This window comes from Rissa tridactyla, chromosome 1, assembly GCF_028500815.1.
Source record: "Rissa tridactyla isolate bRisTri1 chromosome 1, bRisTri1.patW.cur.20221130, whole genome shotgun sequence".
Classification (NCBI taxonomy): domain Eukaryota; kingdom Metazoa; phylum Chordata; class Aves; order Charadriiformes; family Laridae; genus Rissa; species Rissa tridactyla.
In genome coordinates, this window is record NC_071466.1 from 31974528 (window position 1) to 31991517 (window position 16990).

A 16990-nucleotide genomic window follows, 5' to 3' on the forward strand; every position below is an offset into this window, starting at 1 on the left:
CAACCACATGGGCACCCATGACATTGTCAGGAGTGACCTTGAGTTCATCAGGAGAGCTTATAGAGGGTGAAGGGCATGGGAGCCCAAATAGTGCTCTCCCAAATCCTTCCAGTGGAAGGGAAGGGCTTGGGTAGATGCATATGCACCCTGCAGGTCAACACCTGAATGTGCAGCTGGTGTCACTTTGGCCTTTGTCACTTTGTCTTTGACCTTTATGACCTCTTTGACCTTCTCTGAGAAATGAGCATTGCTGAGCAGGAATGACAAAGGGAAGCAAGAGTATCTTTGCCAACAGATTTGCTAAGCTAGTGAGGAGGGCTTTAAACTGGTTTCACTGGGGGATAGTGACCAAACCCAGAAGAGTACTGGAGTCACGGGACAGTGAGTATGTGTCTAGGGGACAGCAAAATGGAGGAGGCTCTCGCAGTTTTCATGTGAAAACAATATGACTGGGAGCCCATCTCAGATGCCTGTACATGAGTATGCATAGCATAGGCAACAAACAGGAATCCATGCATAGTTGCTGAGCTGTGATCTCACTGGAATTAGAGAGGTATGGTTGCCATGACTATAGACTGCTGGAATGGATGTATACAGGCCCTTTTAGAAGTGCAAGCTGGGAAGACAAGGAGAAGGAGTTGTGCTCTATGCAAAGGAGTCGCTTGAATGCACGGAGCTTTGCTCTGAAACAGGTAATGAGCCAGTTGAGAGCTTATGGGTAAGCCACAGAGGTCAGATCAATGTGGATGACATCATGGTGGGTGTCTGCTACAGACTGCCTGATGTTGTAGAGGCAGTAGATGGAGCCTTTTTTAGAAGGCTAGGGAAGCCCTGTGATCACAGGTCCTGGTACTCATGGAGCACTTGAACCACCCTCATACCTGCTGGCAACACGGCAGGGCATAAACAATCTAGGAGATTTCTGGAGAGCATTGAGGACAATTTGGCTCAGAAAGTAGCAACCACAGTACAAAGCTGATCTGTTAACCATTTTATAGTGGCACCCCCCATGAGTCAACACAGGGGCAAAAACTGTTCAACGTCTCTTTGAACAACTTGGATGATGGAGTGAAGTGCAATCTTTGTCAGATGGCAGATGATCTCAAGTGGGGGAACTGGAGAGCAGGGCTGCTATTCAGAGGGATTTAACAGGTAAGGAAGTGGCCTGGGATGGAGTGACCCCATGGAGCAGTACAGGTTGGGACTAGCTGGCTGGAAAGCAGCTTTGCAGAAAAAGGACCTGGAGTGACAAGTTGTCCCTAAGTGCGCAGTGTGTGTGCCCTGGGGCAAGGAAGGGCAACCACATCTCAAGCTGTATGAACACAAGTGTAGCCAGCAGGCTGAGGGAGGTGCATCTTCCTCTCTATTAAGCCTTTGTTAGACCACAGCAGGAGTCCTGTGCCCAGTTTTGGTCTCTGCAGGATAAGGAGGTCATTGATGTCCTGGAGTGAGTCCAGTGGAGGGCTGCCAATGTGACTAGGGAGATGGGACATGTGATGTGCAAGGAGAGGCTGAGAGGGCTGACTTCGCTCAGTACTAAGAAGAGAAGGCTGAGATGGGTCTTACTGTAGTCTGCAGCCATGTGATGGGAGGGTGAAGGGAAGGCAGTGCCATGCTCCTCTTGGAGGTCTGCAGTGAAAGGACAAGAGGTAGCAGACACAGATTGTATCAGGGAAAATTTCTGACTATATAGTAGGATTATTTTTTTTTCACCATGAGGGTGGTCAAACACTGGAGCAGGGTACTCGGAGAGGCTGGTGAATCTCTGTACTAGGAAATAAAACTTCCCTGGACAACCTAATCTCAGTTACCTGCCTTGAGACGGTGGTGGGACCAAGCAGCCTCCAGAGGTCCCTTCCAACCTAAATTATTCTCTAATGCTGTGACCTTGAGCGTTACTTTAGAAAGTTGCTTTCAGCTAAAGAGGAAACTGCTGTATGAATTGTTTAAACAGAAGGTTTGCAAGCTTTGCAATATTTTTCTAGTTCTCTGCTGTGCCTGACTGTCTGTCACCTATATTTATCTAAGTAGCACTCTCTTTTAATAAATTCGGCATTAAAACACGATGGCTCAGAAGCAACTGATTCAAATGACTAAACATGTTTTAAAGACTAGAATTAGAGTTCCCAGTTGTGCACGTTAACTGTATTTTATTTGTGTTCTGGAGATAATATTTTTTGATACTGCTCAAATACCTTTTTACCTAGACAGGCCTTAGCAGTGAACAGGGTCTCTTCACTCTCCATGCTGATTGTAATGTACTTTTTCTTTCCTTTAGAATATCTTCTTGCATATTGTGGATATATCTAATCCCAGAGAAATCTGGAGGTTTGCTGAAAAATTCAAAAACGAACATAAATTAAACGTGTTGGTAAGTTTGCATAGTTAAATCACCTGTCTGTCTTTGGAGTGTGTAGCCTCTGAACTTGTTCAATGGATAGTCTAGATTTTACAATTTGACCTGCAGTTCTGTACTTAATTTTCTCTAGATGTTGCTGCAGTAGTCTCTGTGGTCCATTTGCCCTTGTCTGTTCTCAGTTCACATACACAGATATGACATTAAAAAAATAATAGAGAAATGCAGTAGTTTTTTAGCTGCATCTTTTGAGGTTCTCACCACGCAAACATTGTAGCCTTTAGGTTGCATGTCAGGCTATGCACATTCTGCTAAACAGAATATGGCAAGGACTGATGCCTCCTCCCAAGAGATGATTACATTTGCTTTGAGCTCGTCTCTCTTAAAGATTAAACTTTTATAGAAAATCTAGTTAGAGCAGTCTAAAACAGAGCCAGGGAGAGAGCAAGCAGTTAAGCAGCATGACTGGTAAGGAGTTCAGTCCTCCTTCCCCTTTACTGAGCTGTGAAAATTTGCTCTGGGGGCTGAACTAAAACTGAGGCACCTGGAGCAGTTGTTTAGCTGCTTACTAGATGGGGAAATTCTGGCAGAAATGGGAAATTTGCTTTTGAGGAGTGGCAGTGAATGAGCAGGAAGGTATGTAGGGGCAAGTCTCTTTTTGAGGTGGGAAATAAAAGCGTGAGCTTCCTCTGAAAGGTAATGCAAAGAAAGAAGTGTGTCAGAGAATATGCTAGCTTCACACAGCTTGCAAGCTTCAGGCCCTTCCTGAGGTTTTACCTTACAGTGCATCCATGCTGTGTGGGGCAGCGTTGTTTTAGCAATGTGTGAGTCAGGTGGGTTATCTGTGCAGGATTATCAGGCAGAGAGAAAAGCTGGGGTCCCTACAACCTTGGCGTGAAGTCAGTATAAAGTACCTCTGCTGGTTAGCTCTACTCTTCTCAGGGCTAACTAGGCTGCTGCAACTTGCTGACCTGGATAATCTGCCAAGTTTGGAGCTAATTTATTTAATTTACTGAGGGTGGGAGTTCCTGGGGGCCGTTCTACCGCATGTTGCACAGCTTCCCATAGCGAACTTCCCCTAATGGAGAATACATCACCACATAGCGTAGATTGTGTGGGGTCAGTGTGGTCTCTCAGATGAGACTAACAAACTACACTGCATATTTATGTTCTAATATCTGCTTTACCACTTGCTTAGTATTTTCTGTAAGAAAAGAGTTTAAAAACATGGAGTAAGGCACTTAAGAGGACTGTTGGCTCTTAGGGTAATACATTTGCACTGATCCATTTCTCTGAAGATCCTTTCTTTTGTGAAAAACTTTTGTGGTCAGTGGCAGAGTAGTGTGACTTGGAATGGCATGGTTTATTGAAACAGTTTGTAACTTTGTGTTACAGTGTCAGAAAACAGCAAACTAGCCTGGACTGCTTGTGTGTATGGTTTTGTTTGTAGAAATTTGTGTAGATTATTTTTGTTTACAGGAGTTGTCTTACAGATCAACAATGCAGGATGTATGGTGAATAACAGAGAATTAACTGGAGATGGACTTGAAAAAAACTTCGCAACAAACACTCTGGGTGAGTGTTGAAGGCTTAGTTCTGAAATACGGTACTTATTTTGGTTACAGAAGTATGTGTTTACAGCTGGATGTGTGAGGTGTGTACTCCCACTCAAAGAGGCGTTCTACCATTGCTGTACCAGGGAAGGAGTGGGGAAAGGAAAAGAGGCAATATTACAGCTTGTTTGGAGTGTCAGTTTTTAATTTCTCCATTTTTCAGTTGTTCTCCTGTCAGTGCCTTTGTTTATCATAGTAGCAGTGGACAGTTGCGGATAAGATTTAATTAAAATTATTCTGAAATTTGCTAGGAAGCTTTGTTCCAAACAGTGCTGCTAATGATACTCTTTGTAGTAAGTGTGCCGGTGGCTTGGATAGAGGTTGGAGTATGTTCATATATTTAAAAAGACATGAAAATTTTTCACAGAATCAAGTTCCAGCCCCCCTGCCCTGGGCAGGGACACCCCCACTAGACCAGGCTGCTCAAAGCCTCATCCAGCCTGGCCTTGAACACTTCCAGGGATGGGGCACTAACAACTTCCCTGGGCAACCTGTTCCAGTGCCTCACCACCCTCACAGTAAAGAATTTCTTAGTAGGCCTGAACAGCCCCATTTGATGTGACAGAGGCACTGTGTAGGAAGACTGTGCCTTGTAGTGCTCTGGACGCTCTCAAACAGTCGCAACATCTAGTCGAGTGATTGAGCAGTACTGGGTAGGTCTTAGGTACTCCACATATAAGGGGGGTATCCCATGAACTGTGTGGCAGACTTATATGAGAGACAAATTAAGGGAAGCAAATGAAGAGGGAAAGGGGAGATGTGCATGAGCAGGGAAGACGGTGAGCAAAGTGGAAGGTTACCCCCATAAAAGCTATGGAAAAGATTTGAGCAAACAGCCAGTCAGCAGAGAGAATAGCTGTCTGCTGCCACGGATATCTGTAGGGCTGAAAGCTGCACCTCTTGCAGAGAGGTGTGCTTCCATCAACCAACAGTCCTGACACTCTGTTCCCTCTGCCTCCATGCAAGGTAGGAGACTTTCTCAAGAGACTGTCTTTGTTTCCTGTTTCTGTGACTGTTTTCCTCTTGTTCATCAGTATCTGGGACAAGGAAGGGGGAAGCTTAGGCTATAAAGATTGGGCATTTATAGAGCTAATGTAGCCTGGAAACCATTGTTGGGTTTTATTCTTAGCCTTTTTCCCTCATTGCTTCCTTAATTCCTATTTACTTTTGAAAACTAACATTTTGGGCATAAATGTCTTGTGCTTAGCTGATATGGTGCATGCAGCTTGTTTTTTCTGTAAGTCTGACTACATCAAACTGACAATTAACTCAAGTATAAGGGCACAGATTCATTTTCTTCAAGTTAATCTTCTGCTGACATTCTTCTGTTTCTCATGGCCAAAATTCAAACTGAATTTTATTTTGCCATCAAATTTGCCCTGTCTGCAGAAGTACAAGAACCTTCTACCTTGAGAAATTTATTCACCTTAGTTTAACCCTCCTGTGGTCTTTCAAACAAAAATCCAGCAACGCGCAAAGGTGCAGTTCTTCCAGACAGAAGAAGAGTGAAACAAATTCAAGAGTCTGAATGTGGAAGTGTTTTGGTTTAATTCTAAACATTGAGAAAATTAATTGCTGAGGAACTGTACTGCTGCATCACTTGAATTTGGATTTTATCACAGAAGTAGAAGCAGCAAGTTCTCCTTTCCCAGCTGTAAATCAGCCTCACTAGAGATATACAGCTGCAGAGAGGAAGCTGAATTACAATTGTAGCGAACTAGGAAAATGCCTGTATTATCTTTTGTGAGTGTTACGTATAGGTCTCCTTTATTCATTAGTGTATCACTAGCTGTATGACTGTACAAGAAAGTCAAGGAGGTGACTGCACATTTGAGCAGATAAGGTAAAGCAGATAACTCATCCTCTGTTGTCCAACTTCTGCAGAGTTCAGACAAGGACTGGGTTGTTTGCTTAGACTGGTTCTCTCTAGGCAGCAATAAGGGTTACATTTTGAAGCTTTTAGAGCTGAGTGGGACTTGGTTGAGCTGGAAGAGGCTGTCTGCAAAAGAAAGCTGTGCTTGCAGGTCAGACACATGAAGGACCAATGCTATCAACAGTGCAGGGTTTTTTTTTCTTCAGAGATGGGGTAATAAATCATATCTGCTGGAGTCATGGTAGGAGAAAGCTGTATGGAGAAATACATATCAGAGTAGATACTGTGTTAAGTCATTTCCCTCAGCACTAGGTACCTTTGGGCATGCGTTACTTTGGAGAAGTTACTTCTGTATCTGTAACTATCTGTGGTTATAGGTTCCCAGAGAAAAACTTGGCTAAATTAGATATAGCTGGTGTATAGGTTGCCTGTAAACTAGAATGTGGTCTGAGAGAACAAACAAAATTCCCCTCTCTGCTTCTTTCCACAGAAAAGCTAAAGCCTGATGGGTGACGTGGGCTCAAGGCCCCTGTTTTGAAAATCTGCAGTTATCCCCCTCAGCAGCAGCATCGAGACAATAACTCATGACTGCCTGATTTCTGCAGAAATAAGATGGAATAATATTAATATTTTTTTCAGATCTTCACATGCAGAGTGTTCCTTGCATCTTTCTTTCACTGTTTGTTTCTACCCTGGGTCTTAGCTCTGGTCTAGAAAAGGATAGTGTAAGTTGTAATTATCTAAAAATGCAAGACTCTGAACTATAACATGCTTTAAATGCAAGACAGAGTCTTTGAATTCTGTAGCTGATATCTGATTAATGTTTATATAAGCTGTAGAATTGCTTATTTAGGTGTCTAAAATGCTGTGGAGCTTTTAAATCCAAATTAAGAATATTTTCCTCTTGACTGACTTGTTAGTGTGTTTTCAAGCATAATGGATGTTAGAGTTCAGTTCTAATTGATAATCTGACTCGTGAAACATTCTTCATATCCTGATCTTTTCTTGAACATACATGGGACAAAAATGAATGCATAAGGTAGATAAGATGAATATGCACAAAAATAATACTGGTTAGCATAGAAAGTAAACTTCCCTTAATGTGAAATAACCACCGACTGGCTGGTTGAGAATGGCTCACTGAAATAGGATGTGCAGAGTCCTCTCTGGTATTGTCAGAATATACAGGTGGGTGAAGGTCATGGAAATGCAAAATTCAGGTTGATAGTTCAGGATCATACGTATGGTTTCTCAAATACTCAAGTTCAAACTGTAAGCTGCTTTGAGCAGGCAGTGGCAGCTCTATCTGCGCAGGTGCCTAGGATCCTTAAAGTGGGGCTCAGGCACAAACGCCATGTGGCTTGTTGTGGTTCTGTTGTTGCTCTCACATGAAATGTCTTACCTTTTTTCCCCTGCTAGATCCCCCAAAATTGTTGCTCTGATTGCTGGAGCTCAATAAAGGTGCAGAGAGCACAATAGCTATGGAGCGCTTAGACCGTAATGTGGGAGCGCTAGCCAGGCACAAGTCTGAAATGGCACATTGCTGATTGAATCACACCTTCAGTATGAAGTTGAGTGACTGGCTTGGGGTTATGTGGGCTGGTTTCCTGGGGAGCTGCCGCTCCCGATGGGCAGATTTTATTTGTGCATCCTTTAGTTTGTGTGTTGTTGCCCCTGTGTTTCCTCCTGTGGGTTGGCATTGTACTCAGGGTTGTATCCAGGAGCTGGGCAGTGACAAGCGATCATTTCTGATGAGACTTGCAGACTTCTGAGTCAACGCTTCAGTTTTGGGGTTTTTTGGTTGTTGTTGGTTGTTTTTTTTTTTTTCAATTTAATTTTATTTTACTTGTTTTAGTAAAACTGTCGACAAAAACTATTCAAACTGACAGTATTCAGTCATTATGGAAAAAAAAACCTGTCAGCAGAGGTAGGCAAGTGGAGGCAACAGAAGCCTGTTCTCATTGAATCACAAGACGTTTAGATGAAACAATCCTTGTTCCTCTGTTTTATAGCCTGCCTCACTTTACTTTTACTCAACACATCTTCTTGCTTGACATGGAAAAATGGCATATATGTTACATTTTTATTGCTACTTAACCAGCCAAGGGGATGCTAAAACACACTCAGAGATAAATAAATAATGCTCCCAGTATGCCTCTTTTTCTTCAGTCTAATGTGTGCTCATGTTTTAATGATACAGCCATATACATTTCCTCCATGTGCAAGAAGAGGTAGGGCTGGAGGAAACAAGATGCTTTTCTACCACGGTACCAGTATGGCCCATCAACGGGAAATTGTCTAACCTGTATGAATATTTGTCAGTCTCTTCCCTGCACATAAACCATGTCTAACTAGTGTTTCACACAAGCCAGCATCGTCTGGTGGACTGTGTTCTGAACTACTGGGTCAGGCAACTTGGGTAGCAGCTGTCAGTCTACCATAAGGTCAGTGGCTCATCTTTGGCAAGACAACCTTGCCTGTGAAAAGGAGACCATGACACCAATTTTCTTTCTAAAGAGCTTTGAGAGTTACGGATGAGAAGTGCTGTGTGAAAGGATAAGGTTGAATATAATCACACATCCACTAGCTATACTGAAGCCTGGGTTCCCAGGACACAGACAAACCCTTATTGAGCTGAGCTTTATAATTCAAGGGAAACATAAACCTTTGTTTTGTCTTTCATGTTCATTAGCTCTTCCCGTACACTCTTGGTTATTGCTAGTGGTGTGGAATTGGCCCTCAGAGACAGCACACTGAAATGTTCAATCCTGATCTTGTACTCAGGAAACAGACTCAGGGATGTCTCTTACTTGGAACTGCATAGACTGAAGGCTTGAAAAGATAACCAGGTCAAGGAAAAATGTCAGTTTGTTCTTTTTCTTTTTTTTTAAAGACTTGGACGTAAGAAAAGCAAGCCAATTTAACTGATTTGTACCAGAGGAATGAGCCATTGAAATCTGTACAATAAAACTTTATTTTTTGTTCCCGCTTTTTTCACAGTTGAAATAACACTGTTCCTAATAATACTGCAAAGCTCAGGCAGATGGGAAACTTCACTGAGTGTGGTGCTGGCTGCCTGCCCTTATCTGAATGTTAGCAGATTAAAAACCTCACCAACAATTTACCACTAATTGCCAGATAGAACCTCAAGCGAAAACTATTCTAGAATCCACCAAGACACTTGGGTCTGCAATAATTGCATCATCAATTAATTTGATGTTATAAACAGGTAGTGGCTTTACAATATTACTTCTGCTGAAACCATGATTTTCTTTATAAATTGATTTTAAAGTACAGGTTCTGGGGTCACTTTAAATCTGTAAAGCAGATAGTAGTACATGAACACATACTCCAATTATACATCATACCCTGTTGATTTCCAAGTCTGAAGTATATGGATCCTAAGGAGTCTTTCAGGTTTTAGAAGGCTAAGGCTGAGTTACAACACCAGCATTTTGGAAATCTGCCTTCACCGTGTTTGTTTATATTTTCTGTTAGGGCTATTCTGTGGTTTGTTTAGTTTCATGTTCTTGTACAGAAAGATTTGTAGCCTTCTGTGGGAAAGACCAGTGTATAATATGCTGAAGGCTTCTGTCCCTTGCATGGGGATAGCTTTCACTTTGGTTATGCCGTGGTAGAGATGCTGAGATCCACAGTGAACTAACTGTTGCAAGAACGTGCAGAGCTACCTTCCTGCAAGACCTAAGAATAGTGTCCCCTAAGAAAGTCCCCTCAGCTTCTACTTACAGTCATGCGAAAGGTAGCCTAATTTTATTTAGGAGTTTTATGAAGCAGACAGGCTGATTTTTGTAGTTTTTTTGAGGTTTTTTAAAACAACTTGGTGTTCGAATTGAATGTTTAACTCCGTAACAACTCCTCATTTTCTACACTTGCATCATTAAAATTTCACTCTGTGATTGTGAAACCTCTGAATTACTGCTCATACAGGTTGACGGAGGGGTTCGCTGTATGGGGTCAAAACTGGGAGTTGTTAATTAGAACACAACTACATTGAGAAGATCTCAGAGCAAGTGGAGCCACACGGGAATGCTTTTTTTTTTTTTTTTTTTTTGAGCAAGTAAACATGAAACTTCAACATTAATGTGATCAACACTTGGGAGGGAGTGTGTGTGAACAATGTGTGTTCTCATTAAGTGCCATGCTCATTGCTTTTACTGGAATTACCATGTGTAATGCACAGACTGACAACCCACCCTGTCTGATCTGCCATATGATAGAGTTGGTTGAATGGTGTGTAATGGTGGAGTTGCTGTATCCTTATAGGAAGGTTTTATTTATTACACTGTATTGTAAGTGATTTCCTATTATGTGAGCTCAGCTTCAAGACATAAAATTTACAGGAATTTTTCCAAAGACAAATAAATGTTGAGAGGATGTTTACCTTTAAAAGAAATTGTGTATCAATTCCAAGAGCCTCTTTAACTGGAGAAAACATGGCCAGCAAGTACTGTGTCAAACCTCATTACACGGAACAGGGCTGTAGCTTGTCCAGTAGGTTTCTCTGGTCAACTCCTCACCTCAGCGGAGTTCAGCGAGGGCAAGATGAAATCCTGTATGTGGGGGCGACAGACCGGATGGTTATTCACTGCCTTCTGCATTCCTGCTGCTTCTGAGCAAGCTCCTGAATTCATCTTTCTGGACAGATGAATATTTCAGCAAGAATATTGGCACAGGAAATATTCCTTTTCAAAGGGAAGTGTTGTATACCATTTCACTGCAATTTTTTTTTTTTTCCCCACTGTTAAACCAGTGGGAGTCAATCTTTCAGGCCACGTAGACAATATACCCTCCAGTGGCAGGAAAAAGGTGATGTATAAGAGTCTGGCCTCTGTCACACAGTCGTAGATGCAGGTAGTACAGCCATACGTCGAGCACGTAGCTCCCTGCCTGCGGCGTCTGAGATGCATGTGAGGGAGAGGCAGCTGCTCCAGTTTCTGCCGTGAGAGTAGTTCAACACAGGCTGCGCTTTTCCACAGGCACTCAGACCTGGGCAAGAAATGGGCCATAGTCCAGGAGAACTGTTCAGACAGAAACATCCTGCTCTGAGTTGCCGTGTGTCCCAGAAGTCTCTCAGGTCCTCCTCTGAGAGGACTGCTGGGGAACAGGCACTGGGAAACGTGGTGGCCTCAAGGCTGAGCATCTCCATGTACAGAGTATCTGCTTGAGACAAGGACGTGTTTTTTCCAGAATGCCCCAGCAATAGTGGCAGTTCTCGTTTTCTGGGAAAAAAGGTCTTCCTTTGTTTCTGCAGAATCCCAAAGGCCGTCTCAGAGGAGGGGCAGGTTCACCAAGATACCCAGTGCTTAATGCTTTCAGTGCATTCAGTGTTTATCATCATCTTTCCCTCCATGCACCTTTGTGTTCTCTCTTGGTCTTTTTAAGCAATTAAAAAAAAAAAAAAAAAGGAAAGAAAACACCCTCAGAAGATCTGTAGGGTTTGCACACAGTGATAACTAAGCATTAATCATATTTGTTACGCTTTACCATTTTTAACTAAGTTCTGTGGGAGGAGGTTTCTCCTTTAACAGACAAAAATGATTTTTGTGTCAAGGAAAAGTACTGGAATGCTGAAGTGTTCATTTTGGAAAGGCAGATGTCCAGTACATCTATATTAATAATCAATTACTAGCAAAAGGATATATAATTTGGATGTTGTCTTGATTTCCTTAAGTGGGAGGAGATGGGAATGCAGTTTCTTCTACCAAATCAGTCTTGGTTTCCCTTGGAAATTTTTTTTTTACTAAAAATAAGAAAATTTTCCTTTTTTGTTTTTATACTGTTAATGCAATTCATGTTTTCATAAGGACTGTGGCAGGCAATGCATTCATTTGCGGCTTCCCCTTTTACTTAGAAATTCATTTCTGTGTTACTGCATGCTGCAATACAGCTGTGCTTGGCCAAACACATGTCATGAGGTGCGAGGCTGTGCCAGGCCTCTACGCTGGCTGTACTTCACATTGTTCAGTCCTATTTGTTTGAGCGTAACCATGAAACTACGTGCCAGCTTTTACGTGACTAAAAATGTGGAGGTTTCAGTTGATGATGTATGCCCACCAACAATACACCCTATTAATAAGGTGTATCTATTTTGCTATTATTGTACTAAATTTCTTGTCCAGGCTATTTTGCCTGACAGACCAGCCCATGCAAATAAGCACGGATAATACCCAAGTATATTTGTTAAAGTACTAAGGAGTTTATGTCTGAACACTTAAAATGGAGGCAATAGTTGGTGAAATATTTAGTAATGGGAGAAATTAAATGCTTCAGTCTTACTGCCTGACGTGTCACGTCTGGGTGTGTTGTGAGATACTAGTGCTTACCACAGGAAGCTGGGATCAAAACTGGTCTTTTTGGGCTCTGTCTCAAAGCAAATGAGCAAGTGGTTTGTGGGGCAAAAAGACTGAATGCTCTGGCTCTGTGGGATTTACTGAATTCCTAATAAACTTGAGGAAGAGAGGAGACGCTGGCTTTGCAGTTAGTTTGTGGTTTGAAATAAGCACATAAACTTCTGACAAGCTGTAGTTGCAATAAGCAGGATTTTTGGCATAGAACATTTCTCTCATCCAGCTGGAAAACAAAACAAACCCCAGTTGTTAATGAGGCAATGTTAATGCATTCATCTTTGCATCCCTTTAGAATTAACAAACCAACATGAAGCCCCTTAAACGTGTAAATTGATCTGCAGAATGGTAAAATGAAGCATCCTCATATATAGCTGGTGCATTGCAGCTCTGCCTTTAGGAAATGCAGCGTATTTAACCGAGACATGATGTTACTTTGCATTTGAAGAATCCATAGCAAATCAAAATTTAATCCAGGCTCTCAGCTTGTACTGAAGTGATTTTTTTTTTTTTTTTTTTTTTTATTTTTCCATCATGGCAGTCTCCCATGACAATCAACAGTAGTTCTTGTCCTAATGATGTCATCGTTTAGCCTCTCCACCACTATCAGGGGAGATGTACGGGCTCTCGTATTCACTGGCGCCTGCCTTTGCTCGCATTTTCTGCTGAAGACGGGCTGCATTCGCTCATCTGCTGTGCATTTGCTTTGTTTGGTTTGCCAGGGTTTGAAATATATTGTGTGCATATGGATGTCCCTCTGATTACATAGAGAAAATGAAGACTGCTGTGACCGACAGGGGAAATGAACAGTTTGTTCACCAAGCATGTAACATGTTTGCGTTTGGTAGCTTATTTATAAACATGCTGTATTTTAGCTGGGTGATCTCATTGCCTCTGTGGAAGAGAGGTTATAAAGACACATGCTGAAGTCTTCATGTCTAGTGAAAAACATGGCCTCGGTAGCTCATGGAAAAAAATACATTTATCGCTGACATAGAATTGTTGAACTAGAGCCATTTGTGAAGAGATGAGAGGGAAGTATTATACTCAACAAAAAAGCTAGACTAAATGGGGGCTAGATTCATTTTGAATTAAACAATTCTTTTAAAATACAGTTGAAAGGGGAAAAAATTAAAAAATATCTCTGAAGTGATAAAACCAAACAAAAATCCCTGTGTAGCACTTGAGTGGGTGAAACATCACTAGGTGTGTCTGAGTCAAATACATTAGCAGTTGAACAATGTTTTGGATAACAAACTTTGCTGGTCATGGTAACAGCTGTAACGGAATATATTTGTGTGGTGTGTACAAATCTATGCTAAATGAACACGATTACAGTGGGGACGGACACAGTTCGGTTTCCTCATGTAATCTTAGCTCAGCCTCGGGCACGCAACATTAGTATTTTTTCCCCCAAGGGTTCCTTATCTTTTGTAATCATCACGCTGAGGATTCAAGAGTCAGTTTTTGTGGGCAACACGAATCAAAAGTATCGGGTACTCTGGGAGATTTCACAGTGAGAAGGTAAAAATGGGTGAGTCTTAAGTGCATATGCAAGGGCCTAAGAAACACAAGCGTGAAGCACAGTTTCCTTCTCTTATTTGTGACGCGGCATAGAGATGTATATATGTGCCACACATGGAGGGGAAATGCATTCCCTGTTTCTTCACTGGCATCACTTCACCCCCAAGGAAATCCATACCTGAGCCATTTTGCCTTCAGAGTCATGGCTCAATGTAGTGAGCAGTTTGCTGTATAGGTACAATAAACATAAAGGTCTATAAAATAACTGACGTGCCTTTTGATAAATACGCAGCAACGTGGACCACTACAAGTTGAGTTGGCATATGGCAGGTAAAGCAGCAAAAAAATCAGCATTAAATTCAGATCAACTTTCAGAAATAAAGAGACTTTGGGTTTTTGGGTTGTTACGGAGCGTGGGGAGAGAAGAAAGCTTTTTTAAAAAAGAAAAGTTAATGTTGGTGCTTGTGTGTCTTTTAGGTACATACATTCTGACAACTGCCCTGCTGCCCCTCCTGGAAAAAGAAGCTGATGCCAGAGTGGTGAGTCTGTGACGCTGTTGAGAAGTGGTGTTTTACTATTCTTACCTTCCGGTTGGTGACAGCATTTCTTTTACTGTGCTAGCAACGCGGGGTTAGTTATAATGCTGTAAGCATCTCTAGAATCCTCTTGGATTTTGCTAACAGCCACCTCCTCCTCGAAGGCAGAGCTCCTGCCTTCTACTCTCTACACTTCATTGAAAATCAGAGTAAAACCCTTCCTTTGGAAACTTCCCCTTTAACTTTCCCTGGGGCAAGTAATCTCCTGCAGCGTAGTGCAAAATACCTATAACAGTAGTACAGGCTTAATGGAACCTTTCAGTGTAAAATAGGATAGCAGGTACATTTTTATTTTTTTTAAACGAAATTTCCTAAGTTTTGTACAGTCTCTTGTTTTCTAATTAGCTTCTATAAATGCTAAATATATAAACTACAAATAGTGCTATTCTCCTATTTTCTTTCTCCCGATTACTTTTCAAAAGGAAGAAGCACAAAGTTCTCTGAAGGAGTCAGCACCACTTTGAATGAAAATCACTTTCTAAAAAACATTCTATTTCTTCCACCTCGTCTCCAGGTATGCGCCATGCATGAGCACAAGCGTAGTGCAAAGAGCACACAGAGGAATCCTGCTCACTAGGGACTTCAAAATATGGCCTGAAGACCACATTACATGCATGAGTGTGATTGTGGGGCGTTCCTGGTTTTGTTTTTCATTCCCTTGCTTTCCATTCATTTGATTACAGATAACTGTCTCTTCTGGGGGCATGCTAGTTCAAAAATTAAACGTGTCTGACTTGCAGTCGGGAAATGGGACATTTGATGGAACTATGGTGTATGCACAAAACAAGGTACAGTCCATGGTTTCGAGAACAAAGCCCAGCACTTGTTTGCTAGGCGGCTTATACCATCTGCTTTGCAAAAAGCCTGTTATTTCACTGTTGCTTTCCCCTTGCGTCCAACCCGTACGCACGAGCAACAATCTTCGGGAGTATGATGGCATGCACTTACGAGCACATACCATCTTGCATGGAGACCGTGGCTAGACTTCCGTTTAATTTGATTTAAGTCTCAAGGGGGAAAACTGTCTTTGGCTAACAAATCGTTTCTGCCTGCTTGGTTCTTACCTACAGTCTGCAGCAAGTAGAGGTGGTCAGTAAAAGCAGTATAACCACTTTAAAAGTAAGCATGTGGCCAGGATATGGATTGCAATGACCGTGGTGGTCTCTGACAAAATTATCCAATAAATCCAATCAGGACGAGCAAGGGCATATACATAAATGCCCTGGTATTTACAGCACATTTGATGTAGTTTATCTCCTTCAGAACTAACTTGGACCTGCTAGTCCTAGACTAGGAGGTCGTAGTCCTCCTAGACCTGATGCTAGTCTGTCTCTTTTTGCTCTATCGTAGAGACAGCAAGTTGTTTTGACGGAACAATGGGCAAAAGCTCACAGAAACATCCATTTCTCTGTTATGCACCCCGGCTGGGCAGACACTCCAGGTAACATCTGCTTGACACTCTATTTTTTATTTTTTTTTTTCTTTTCAGGTCTAGTCTAAAAGCAAAGAGAAATGAGACTTTCTGGTAGATTTCTCCAGCAGGTGCAGCAAGTAGTTTTGTTACCCCCTTGGTAGCTCTGTTCTGCACAGTGTCTGCCATCTGTGTATAGCCAGAGAATAATAATGGGCAATGAATGAATCCAGCCCCACACACAAATGCACAGCAGAACCGTAGTGCATTAAGCTCACCTTTAAGTTACATTTGTAGTGGGACTGTTAAACACACAGAGAAGAGCTTTTGCCTCTGTAAGTACCAACGTGCAGCTGTTGGGAGTTTGCAAGGGCATATAGGAAAATGGAGCACGCACCGTTGTGGAAGCCCTGTTCCTCTGCTCTTCCTCTAAACATTTATTGCTGTCGACAAGCAGCGTGTTTGGCCAGACAGCGCTTTGTCTGAGCTGCAGCTGTTCTTCAGCGAGTGTCTCAGCAGGCGGGCCAGCATCAGTTACCCAGTATGCACGTTGCGTTCCGCAATACCTTACCAGCTCCAAACACCCAAGCTTGGGATGCAGACTAGCAATCCGATCTCTAGGTCTTTTCTAGGGATGCAGTTTCCCAGATTTGCTTCTGATGACAGAAGCATTTACCCCGTCCACTTCATGCTTGAAAGCTGCTCTTTCCAACTAAATATCCTAGTATTTCTTTAAATACATTTATTTTTGCATACCCTTTGTGGGATTCAAACTGAATGAACCATAAAGTTATTCCACCTTAAAGTTCAAGGACTCTCCAACCCCCCAAAATAAACAGCTGCAGGGGATGGGCCTTCAGTCATCACCTGTTGGACAAAATAAAAAGAAACCAGAGTTTAAACATGAATTATGTTGTTATAGGTACTGTTCATCATGCAGTTTTTAAATACAATGCCGCAACTGTTTTCCTAAAACTGGTGAGAAAATAAAAGCTAAAAGTCCTCTTAGAATACGTGGAGTTTTGTATTTCTGTTTCCCTCATGTCTTAGTTCTTTGCAGTTTAGAATGGAATTGGCTCAGGAACTTCTTGCTGATCCTGTTCTCAGTTCCTACTAGTTTTGTCCCTGTAATTTGACCCAAACAAACAACTGGTGGATCATCTGGCGTTTTAGCACTATTTCACCACAAGTCATCGTACTCCTAGCTATGGGGAAATACTCATTCTCTTTCATAAATTGAGATGCCTTCTCT

General features: G+C 42.1%; 1 protein-coding gene across 3 annotated transcripts in view; it reads left to right on the top strand.

The window, feature by feature from the left end:
- Positions 1–16990, top strand: part of DHRS12 (dehydrogenase/reductase 12) — a 32344-nt gene that overhangs the window by 8493 nt on the left and 6861 nt on the right. The window contains exons 4-8 of one of the 3 annotated variants that reach the window (XM_054212307.1): positions 2279–2371; positions 3850–3931; positions 14209–14270; positions 15011–15115; positions 15678–15768. In XM_054212307.1, coding sequence (XP_054068282.1) covers positions 2279–2371; positions 3850–3931; positions 14209–14270; positions 15011–15115; positions 15678–15768 — 433 coding nt within the window. Of the gene's footprint in view, positions 1–2278; positions 2372–3835; positions 3932–14208; positions 14271–15010; positions 15116–15677; positions 15769–16990 lie in introns of those variants that run through there. The other 2 variants (XM_054212326.1, XM_054212317.1) reach the window with 2 other exon arrangements.